Raw genomic sequence first — 11,844 nt, forward strand, 5'->3', positions numbered from 1 at the left:
ACTTCAAATTCCAGTTTAGACAATTCAATGACAGCCCTACAAAAGAGCAGAGAAATTGCCTCCACATCTATAGTAATTTGGTAACTATGTCCCCAGTCCCCAATAAAGATACCAGCTTTTGTCAACCCTTTTCTCTTCTCATGGCTTCCAAGTTATTTCTCTTGTTTAATTGTCAACTCTTTCTTGATGAAGATTTGTTTCAGTTTTATATAAGCTTGGTAACTATTTTCAGACATAGCCTCCTGGTAGAAAGACTGTCATCACCACCTCCTAGAGTGCACAAAAACATACTGGTACACACACACACAATATTTCAAGGGAAAGAATGTGTATGTGTGTGCTGAGAAATACAGGTACATGCTTATGAGAGTTTAAAAAAATGGTATCAAAAATCTATTACTGCTAAAGATTTGTTTAGCAGCAGCAGCTCCATGCCAGACCATTCTCTGGATTTATCAAATTTTGATATCCCCAAAACACTGTACACTTCACAGAGCTCCGTACCAATAACACAAATGACACAGCCCTGAGGGGTGGAAGTGACTCAAATTCAAAGATACAGTCCCAGGCCAACTACTCAAGTATCCATTCTCTTGTTCCATTCCAGATCTACACATCAGACGATTCATAATTCATTCCTACTCTCAGCTCTGTCACTCATCATCAACTGCACTGGCTCAGTCTATGGCCTCTTCTGAGTAAACCAATAGCATAGTGTCCATATAACGGGGAGATGGAAGCCTTTGTTCAACATTATTTTTTCACAAGAGAGTATCTGGTGCTCAAAAAATTCTCCTGATTACAGCCCTCTACAGAAGCCTGCTGGCATGAGATGCCTCCCTTGTGTTGTTGGCTAGGAAAGAATTACAGAGAAAACCTTATTAAGATATCTAAATGTGATAAGCTTAAACACTTTAAGGCCAGGAAGTCTGATACCAGCCAGTGTCCTAATCCACAAGAATAGTCTGAGTATATGAGGGGAACCCTTTCAACGGCTCTTCAATCAAGAGAGCCATAAAGCAGAGTGATGAAACAAGAAGAATCAGTGCAATAAATATTTTTCAAACATATGATCTTTATCAAGAGAAACTACTGATTAATTAAATTATGAAAACAATATTCTAATCAAGTAGTTATTTAGTAAAAGTAGGGGGCATAATCCAGTTGAAGTTAAGTATTTAAGTACCACTGATTTCAATTAGAGAGAGTGAAGTATGTACTTAATACACCCACTTAAGTTAATGTTATTTGAATATGATTAATTTTGCATATGTCACATCCCAGAGGATTGGGCTAAACTGAAAAACCCCACTGAACAAAAATTTATATAGCACTTCTTCAAACCCTCTGAAAAGAAAGAGAGGCTTTCTACTGTGTATACAACTCCATTAGACTGCTCAACTGACTATCTGAGGACATAACCAGGAATTGGATCCTAATACTCACTTCACTCTCATGACCTGTCAGCAACGTGATCAAATAGCAGAGAAAGTTAAGGAGGGAGGAACCTCTAGCAAAGCTCAATAGCAAATGGCATGGATATAGGAGAAATAAAAGAGCTTATACCTCTGAGATCATACTTCTACTTGCTAAAAGAGGAAAGAAATGGGGGCACACCCTTGGGAAAGTGGTCACAAAAGTCTGCTTGGTGCCTTCTAACAGTTTTACTTAACACAGTGGGAAAGTTCTGTTTATTCAGGCAGCTCCCCATTAAACATTCTACACCTATGACCAGTATCACCGCCACCCTTTTTGTTTCCTTTTCTTAAAACTCACTGTGAGCTCAGGTATCTATGAAAAGCAACACGAGGAACCAATAAGTAAAACAGCAGAAAGAAAAGGTGAAGAAAACTGTATGACCTGCTTATCCCTCTTATGTTTTACAAGCAACTCTTTGTATATACTGTATATGCAGAATGAGAAAAGGGGATAGAGGAACAACTTTCCTGGTTTTAAAAAAAAGAGCAGTTGAGTTGTGCCAAAATGTTCAGTATGAATACTGAAACTCTGTGGAACTTGCTACAAAGTGAGATGCTCCAACTAATTTATTCTCAGAAACCATTTAGTACCTAATGGCAACATGTCACTCTCTTGAAAAGTCCCAAGACCCACAAAAATCCAAGGGTCTTAACATCTGATAGAATATTTTATTGTAGCCATTTTATTATGTGGCATTTTTTTCCATCCCAACACAGAGCCACCATCTAAGAATCTGAAAACCTTTTTTCTACTATAGGGAAGTTTTTTGCTCAATGCATAAAAATAATGTGCCCACATCTGATACACAATGGAATTTCCCACTGTGTACACACATCATTCTCCAACCCATAAAAGAATAAGGGAAACACGTATGTACATGAGACCCCCATCTATATGTTCTGTTTAAATCACTAACACTGCAATCACTAACACTGCAATCACTATTCAGAAGTTCTCAGCCAAAGTGAATTCATGGGTCTCATTCCCAAGTACATTTGTACAGAAATGCAGCCTAAGGCAAGCAATTTATAAAGGGATCCAATTTTTCAGTAGTGCATTTTAAGACTTAAATAAAAATGAAGAACTTCAAAAATGTAGATGCACTGAAAAGGAACTATTTACATAGGGCACAAGATTTTAATTAGTTATCTAGAAAAAAACAAGGCTGTTATTTCAAATCTTCAAGCCAATAAACTGAGACTCAATCCAGACAAGAAAAAGGTGCTGTTAGCAGATGAATCATCTGACATTCATCATCTGACATTCATCAGTGGCATTCTTCCTGTTCTGGATGGGATTGCACTCCCTCTAAAGGACCAGGTTTATAGTTTGGGGGTGCTCTTGGATCCAATGTTATCACTAGAGTCGTGGCATAGAGCACCTTTTATCAGCTTAAGATGATATACTAACTTCGACCCTATCTGAACAGAGATAGCTTGACTACAGTTACCCATGCCCCAGTAACATCTCGTTTGGATTACTACAATGTGTTATAGTGCGGCTGCCTTTGAAAATGGTCTGGAAACTTCAGCTATCCAAAATAGGGCAACAAGGATTGTGAACAGGGACTGTTCAATATGATCATATTGCACCAGTACTCTAATCTTTTTCCTTGCTTCCAATCTTTTTCCTGGCTCAATTCAGAGTGCTGGCATTGATTTTTAAACCCCTAAATGGCTTGGAGCAAGGGTACCTGAAGGACCGTCTCCTCCCATATATACCAGCCAAGATCCTAAGAGCATCTTCAGAGTTCCTCCTCTGGGTGCTCCCACCAAAAGCGGTGAGGTGGGTGGCTACTAAGGAGAAGGCCATTTTTGTGGTGACATACCAGTTGTGAAATGCCCTGTCCAGGAAGACTCCCCTGGCTCCTACACTGCGGTCCTTTCAGTGACAGGTGAAGAGCTTTTTATTTTCCCAGGCTCTTTAGTTCTTCAGCCTTGCTAAAAAGAGAAGGTGTTTTAAAAAACTTAATTTTCCATAAAAATATCAAGTATATCATTGTATTGTGGATTAAAAAAACTAATGGTTAGGAACAATCTTAACCCCCAGAACCACTTACTGAAAGGGTTAGGTTGAGGCAGAAATGCCCCTCTTCTAATGCCCCCCTCCCAGTTATATCTGTGGATATCTACACAGGCATAAATCTTTCTCCAACAGTAGGCTCCAGAACAGGACATTCCAGGAGCAGGATGAGGACAGAAGATTCTCTGGATCCAAAGCCTGTGAGAAGTCCCAAGATCAGATCCCTCAACCATGCCAACTGCAGGGAACAAAAAAGGAAAAGACCTCAGGGCTTTGGAAATGGCAGACAGTCCACCACTTCACTCCCACCCCAACCCAGTCTGGATTGTTCTCTAAGTGATCAGTAGATAGGCACATACACAACAATACAGAAAAGACAGAAAACCATGAGTTCTGATACCAAAAAGGGCGTTTTATTATTACAAGTTTACATTTTTATGCTGTCCTTCCTGAAAAGCTTGTAAGTCTTCTGCCCCACTACTTCATTATGCCAACACACCACATACTTAAAGAATGGCACTTCTAAGAACAGGAAAATGAAGAATGTCAAAGTAAGACTGACATAAAAACTAATGGAGTTCACAAGCAAAGATCCTACCATGCTTCTAAAGCAGTGTTGCCTTCTAGGTATGCACATGGCACGGTTTTCTCAGCTCAAGGGGCAATCCTAGAAAGCTCTTCAAAACTCTAGAAATTACAAGAATATTGCAGGCCTCAATCTCATATGCACAGCTACACAGAAATGACAAAGAACATACCCCAAGAGAACTTCACCTATCAAATTTAAGCTTTAACAAGTGTACAATATGTGAGCATTAGAAATTGGATTCCATTTCCAGGTTGGATTTTATACTCTCAATTCCATAGGAGTGCTTCTCACTATTGCTATCTGTAGTTAAGCACTAACAGATGAGTGAGCAGCCTGGAAGAAGACAAATGGAAAGCTCTGGCCCTCCCCTGTACCCAGCATAGAAACCAAGTGGGCTGCTAGAGAAGGAGAGTCCCTCCTCCACACCCAGCATAGAAATGCAGCTCTCCGTGATGCCTTTGCCAACTACAGCAAGCTAGTCATTTTTATTTATTTTTTATTTTATTTTTTTTGCAGGCTAGTACTTTTTGTGGACTTATCCACACAGCTATTCTAATTTGTGTTTAAGTTGTGGATTCCAACAATGAGTTCATTAAAAATTACTAAAAAGATACCAAATTTTAATGGGGAATGCTATGGTAAGTATAAAATATCAATAATTTGTTGAACAAAATGATAGATATTCCTACTACACCCTACTACTACTATATTCCTACTACTCCCCCTTGAACCTTTTAAACTTCTCATCCTCCTTGCATTTCTGCACTGGCTGTAATCTTCTTGGTTTCCTAACAAAAGCACTTTTCCATTTTAAAATAAAGTACATTTTTAGCTTCTATGTTTGATGTAAGCTTGAAGACATGCTGGAATATATCCTGAAGACTCACAATTCAGGAAGATCATTCGTAGGATTCCAATTCACTATCTTTCGAGTAGCATGCTTTCTACAGCAATCACAACATTGTACATTTACAGCATAATCTTGTGCATGCTTACTCAGTGGAGCTTGCACCCTAGTTAGTGTGCTTAAAATTGCTGTCTTGGTGTCAGATATTTAGTCATCAAAACATCTGCTATTGAAAATGCTGGTTGGTTCACTGCACTGGTGAGATCAATATACATGGATAAACTGCACTTTACTTATTTGGGGAAGAATTCAAATTTGTGAACAAAATCATTTTAAGATCACATATACTTTAAAGCCATATCTTCTGAAGAAATAAGTATGTGCAATTTTGTTAGAATGCTCCATTTCACCTGACAGTTTCAATGCTGAAAATATTTGAATTTGTCCCCCTTCCTGGCACACATTTCCTAGTTCCAAAATAAATAGATGTTAAGGTTTGTATTAGAAGTTATGACAGCAACAGGTCTACTTAAAATGCAGAAATGTCCATCACACTTAATGACAGCACAATCTTTTTTTCTTATTATTGTGAAATCAGTTCTAGGAATGACCACATATGTGTTGCCAACCTCTTTGTTATAATACCAGTTAACCCTTTTTAGGTATGAAAGCCTAAAAAGGGATTTTCTCACTAGGCTGGTTCTAGCTTCCATGGTTTAGGAAGCTGGGAACAAGCATTAGGCTCCTTCCTCCCCTCACACACCAGCTTCAGTCTGGATTCCTACCTTAATATCCTGGTTAGTACACAGACCTAAACCACAGTTCAGTGTTTTAAACAAAGCAACAACTCCATGCCGAAGCCACCATCTCAGATGAGGAGAAAGACAAGAGAGTAGCATGCAGGCCCAACACTCGTTCCAGCTTCATAAACATGGTTCATGAACCCGGAAAGGTTACATCCAAACTGGCCTACTGAAATCCAGCTTCACTGGTGCAAGTGTGTAGAGCATACTAATAGCCAGGTTTGTTACACAAATACTGATCTGTATGCTGAAGGCATGCACGCTCTTGAAGGAATATAATTTTCTGATATACAGAAGAGTTAACCTTCAAATCATTGCCACATCACGCTAACTTCCTTCCTTTTTAACTGTACGACAGTTTTATAAAAGACTCTGGTGAAGCAGATTCAGCTGATACCCCAGCTGCACCCTTTCTTTAAAGCTCAAAGCAACCACAATTGCCGTTTGTTTGCACACTCAATTTAAAATGCTGTCCCTTACCTTTATAACTCTCAATTCTTGGGACCTCAGACCTCCTCCCCCTGCTCTGTAAGTGCCTGTCCATATACTCCATTCAATATCTGACATCCTACTCTGTGTGCCCCTGCCAACTGATATGTAGTTGCTCTCTGGTAAGAACAGGACCTTCTTGTTGTGATATCAACCAATTATTTATTATACCAATTTATGCTTAGAAAAGACAAGTATGAGGAGACATGATAGAGGTGTACAAAATTGTGTATGGTGTGGAGAAAGTAGATAGTTAGACGTTTTTCTCCCGCTCCTATAATACTGGAACCCAGGATCATCCCATGAAACTGAATGGTGGAAGATTCAGATAAAAGGAAGTACATCTACACACAGCACATAGTTAAAACTATGAAATCCACTACCACAAACTGCAGTGATGGCTTTAAATGGGATTAGACAAATTAATGGAAGATAAGGCTATATGGCTACTGTCACAATAGCTATATATTACCTCCAGTATTAGAGGCAGCACACCTCTGTATACCAGTTGCTGGCAAACACAAAGAGATGCGCGTGTGTGCTGTGGAACTCATGTCCTGCTTGTGGACTTCCCACAGGCATCTAGTTGGCCACTGGGGGCCTTCCTAGACGAGGCCTTAGCGCACCTTCTGACCCAGTTTCCCTGCTGTGCATCCAGAGGACGCACAGGGGAATCCGGAGGCAGGCCGCGCTGAGGCCTCCTCCAACGCGCCATAAGTGAATGCGCTTATGGCGCGCTTTTTCCCCAGCTCCGGCCTCAGGCCGGGGCTGGGGGAAGTGTGGAGACTTCTGCAGCTTTTCGCGGCTCCTCGCTTACTCGCGAGGAGCCACGAAAAGCTGCGGACCGGCCTGGCACAGCGCTCGTATGAGCGCTGTGCCCATCGGCCCGGGGGCGGGGGGGAAAGAGAGGGGAGGGGGGAGGATGGCAGAGTGGGTGGCAAGGGGGGGGGTGACAGAGGGAGCGCCGCACGTCGCCGCCCCCAAGCAGCGCTTGCCCGGGCAATGCCCAGGCATTGCCCGGGCAAGTGGCACTCGCCTGCTTGGGAGCGGCGGCGGCGCGCGGCGCTCCCTCTGTCACCCACTCCCCCTTGCCACCCCCCCTGCCATCCTCCCCACCCCCCCCCCCGTTTTTTTTAAAAAAAACCTTACCTTCTCGGTGTCTTCGGGCCACCCGCGGCCCCTTTAAACAAAAACAAAAAAAATGGCAGACGCCGCAGGGCTTCCGTCCTCCCTGCAGCTCCGCCGTCTGGAAGTGTGGGGGAGGCGCGCAAACGTTAGCGCGCCTCGGCCCCGCCTCCCTGCCGGCGTAAGCCAGCACGTCTAGCAAAGCCCTGTGTGAATCAGACTAAAGGCCTATCTAGTTAAGCATTCTGTGTGTATATAGAATCCTGAACTAGATAGGCCTTCAGTCTGATTCAGCATGGCTCTTCTTGTGCTGTTATGATATCTTATAGCAGTATGGAATGCCCTCCGTAGGTAGCCGACCTAGCCCTAGCACCTAGTGCTTATGGCATCAGGCAAAATCTTTTTCAAAATGCCTTTGAATTAATTGATTTTATATTTACTGTTTTCTACTGCTGCAATAGGGCTTATTCCCTCATTTAGTTATTTCTGCTGTTTTTAGTCTGTTGAGATTTTATTTATTATTCTGTTTCTAACACTGTTTGTCTTTCCACTCATGAGTTTGTAGTTTGATGTTTATTATATTAACAATTTGTTGTAAGCCACTCTGAGTTCATTGAAAATAAAATGGGATACATTTTTAAATGTTTTTTAAACTACTACTGATTTTTATTGATGCTGTAGTTTTTAGTATGTGTTAATTGGATACTAAAAATATACATTGTGATGTGATTTTATTGTATTGCATTTGTTAACTATTTTGTAATTTTCAAGGCTGTGTTCTAATTCGTTTTCCTCTTACTAACTAATCTCTTCCCATTTGTTCCAGTTACAGATATAATGATAATGAACTAGGAAATAATAAATGAAGCAATCAAAACAAACTGGATACAACACTGGTGCCCTTTAACCCACCTAGAGCCGCCAGCAACAGAGTCCAGCATACTCCCTGTGACATCAAGAGTATTTGCAGAAAGAGGAAACTGCTTGTCCTTGAACTCTGCCCTGCAGGTGGCCAGCAGGTGTACTGCAAACTTCAGTGCAGCAGGATGAGATGACTGGAGAATCCAATGAAGTCCCATATGGCCCTTCTGACTTTGGCCTAGGTCCTTACTATGAGCTGCTACAGATTGCCCAGAAGCCTGTCTGAGACTACTGTAATGTCTGCATTAACACACTCCAATATTATGGACATTTATTTGGGAATATCCTGTAAATGGTTCAGTGTAATAGATAGCCTGTAAATGGTTCAGTGTAATAGTAGGTCAAGAATAACAATACTTGACCTACTATAGAAAGTTATTGTAAGAACAAAACAGGAGTGTTCAAAGTGCCTTACATACACTAACATGTGCATCCCATGTATTATTTCAATCTCCTTAGTTCCACAATCTTTATCAAGACTATATTTTGGTTTGATCTAAAATACAGTACTCCAAATATAAATTCTATACTGAACCAAGAAACTATTTAAATTCACAAGTTTATTCCTTTTGAAGTGCATAAATAAAACTGGTCAGGATAAATCAACCTAAATCAATCCCAGTTTCCTCTTAAGTCCCTCTAATGGCAATTTCTGGCAAGCAACCAGTCCTTTTTATAAATCAGAATCAAATTTCTTTCGCCATATCATATGATGTGCTCAACTGAGCATGGCAGCAGTTGACCACTGCCAAATCCCATACCATACTATGCCACACCAGTTCATGTCACCCTTTGTTCTTGTAAATTTTTCTTTCTGCATGCTTTCCTCATTTGGAAGAAATGAGTCCCCATCACTATGCTGAGCACTCTCATTTTCTTAAGTATGATTTGAAAAAATGATTCCTATATCGTTTTTTTCCAAAGTATGATTCGGAAAAAACGATTCCTATATTAAGCAATTCTACAAACCAAGAGATAATCTTGATCATTTTATGTTCCTTGTAACTCTCATACTAAAAATCTTATACTTACTCTGTACCAGGATATATTTTGCTTGCTCATGTTTCTGATTTTTAAGGAAGGATTGCAAAAAGTTTTCTACCCATTATTAAATATTAGGTATACAGTGCTAGCAATGCATATGGCGCTTTAAACAATTTTATAAGCAGAAAAGGAGGGTCTCGCCCTGGCCCCAAAGAGCTTGCAATCTAAACAATTTACTTTTCACTTGTAAGGAGCTACTACAACTTGTGTTTTAGCAATTGCAATAGGAAACAAAATACCCTTTGCTCTTTCAATCATAATTTCTGGTGACTAGTACTTTATCTGCACTACTCCCCTTTAGGTTACATTCCCATGCATGCACACACTTACTTAAACCTCACTGAAAACTCTGGGATTTACTGCAGAGTACAAAGGACTGCACTGCACACTTCCCACTTGTCTGAGGTTAAGTTTGTAAGTTCTGGTCAACACAGTTCCCTTCACCCCCTATTATTAACTTATTGCCACCATCTACCCATATTTCTCTTAGGGCCTTAATTTTGATGCTTTTAAAATCATATATGTATTTATACAATACATGTAAGAATTTAGCACTCTCCATGTCGGTTTCATACACTCAGTAACTTAATCTATGAGATTAATGCTGCCTACATTGCATTAATTCCCTAGCTCAAAGGGAGAGAAAATGGGCACACAATTCTCTAAACAAAGTAAAGCGCAGCTTGTCTTCTCCGAAACGTATTTCACCTCCCTCCCTTTACCAATAGGAAAGCCGGCATTAATGAGGGCTGTAAGTCACTTCTCCCGTAGTAACAACCTCATGTTGCACACTCTGAGCCGCTAGAGGAAGCCCCTCCATCGCGCGCTCTTGCTAACCGCAGCATGCATCCATAAGCACCGCACAAGGAAAAGGGAACGGCTAGCAAGATCGCATCAAAGGGGGGCCCATTCTTAAAAACTGCTTCCTGTTCACCACCCTACATACGAATGCTTCAAGAGTAGCAACCTCACAAGCTCCACCCCTCTCCTCATCCGCTGCCCCTCTTTCAGCACCATTCAGCCGCCTCCCCCATCTTTCTCCCTTCCAGAGCCTCCGATTTGCCACACCTCCTCTATCGCATGTCGAGTGTCCCATTACTAGCCCCCCTTCAGCAGTCCTCGCCTCTTCTTCGCCCCCCCCCGGCCGTTTCAATAGCCACCCTTCCCGCTCGCTCCTTCAGTCGCCCACCCCACCGCACCCCACCCCACCCGCGGTCAATCCCAGCCCCGTCTGCTTCTCACCAACCTCTTCCTCGCTCTCGTTGCGGAAGCAGAGGCAAGCCGCCCGTTTCTTGTATCCGTCCCCGTCGTAGGTGCGAGTCTGGTTGGACTTGAGCTTCATCATCCTCCGCTCCGGGGAAGGGGTGGGAAGACCCACCGGGGAGGCAGCAGCGAGATGGGCCGGGAAAAGGGTGTCGGCTCCACACAAGGGAAGGTCGGGGTCTCCCTGCCTGAGGGGGGCGGGGGACCCGCTATCCCGGGGAGCCTCTGCCTCACAGTGGCCGGGGGAGGAGAGACCCTCTCTGCAGCCGCTACTCGCTACTAATGCTGCCACCCTCCACCCGCCGCCTCATTGCCCCTCTCAACTCTTCCCACGTCGGCACCGCAGCTGATGCCAGCGCTCCGGCCACCGCCGCCAACGACGACGACCGCGACGCCATCTTGGGGCATGCTACGCCAACGGCGCAGAGGCAGCAAGCGGAGAAAGGCGCTGGCTGGTACTTCTCTTCCAACGACTGCTGCGGAAGCAGCGTAACCGAAGATTAGGAATTGCTCTCCACTCTGGACTCCCGTTACAGAGCGTCTCTCAGCGCGAGGCTTGCGTTCAGCCACCCTAAGTAAACCGGTGTGGAGAATAAGGGGGAGGAGCGCCTTACGCGCTCTGCTGCCATCGCACACTTGCGCTATCTCCGTCCGCGAAAACTACACTGAGCCAGACGTCTGGCGTAGCGTTTTGCACATGGCCGCCGGCCTGTCAGCGGCACTGCGCAAACTGCGCACCACGGGAGAAACAATGCTCATCTTGTGAGGAGAAGCAGCACGCCAAAAGCGTAGCAAAAGAGAAGTCCTGTAGCAGGCTTAAACGTGAAATAAAGAGAAGGGAGGGTGGTAAGGGCGGCTTCAGATAGGCTGAAGAAAGGGTGTCTCCTCTCTGTGGAGGTAGGAGAAATGGGAAAGTCACATATGCGCTTTAAGCCAAAGAAATGACTCCTTCGAACCCGATACCGTCGGGCTAAAACTTGGTATTTTTCATTTTGGTTTTGTGTGTGTGTGAGGAAACCGCATTCCCCCAGCGATCAAGCTGCATTATAACAGACAATGTGGTGTGTCTCCGCCCTCCCGCTAGCACGCATATTACGATAGCGAGTATTCTGTGGAGGGTGGTTCTCTGCGACTGCCATGGCTAAAGGAAGCTCTTACAAAGGTATGTGTGTGAGAAAGCGAAATTGTCTCCTCCGCCCCCACCCCATCTATGCCACGTATTTGGCAGTAAATGTAAGTGGCATAGATGGGATGGGCTTCTG

General features: G+C 43.1%; 1 protein-coding gene across 1 annotated transcript in view; it reads right to left on the reverse strand.

Annotated features, from left to right (window-relative positions):
* The window catches only part of NUDT3 (nudix hydrolase 3), a 32,909-nt gene extending 21,806 nt beyond the window's left edge, over positions 1 to 11,103 (reverse strand). The window contains exon 1 of the mRNA XM_063141430.1: positions 10,566 to 11,103. Within this exon, the coding sequence (XP_062997500.1) occupies positions 10,566 to 10,664 (99 nt within the window). The 5' untranslated portion in view covers positions 10,665 to 11,103. The remainder of the gene's footprint in view (positions 1 to 10,565) is intronic.
* Positions 11,104 to 11,844: the final 741 nt, after the last annotated feature.

Source organism: Elgaria multicarinata, chromosome 1 (assembly GCF_023053635.1).
Source record: "Elgaria multicarinata webbii isolate HBS135686 ecotype San Diego chromosome 1, rElgMul1.1.pri, whole genome shotgun sequence".
Lineage (NCBI taxonomy): Eukaryota > Metazoa > Chordata > Lepidosauria > Squamata > Anguidae > Elgaria > Elgaria multicarinata.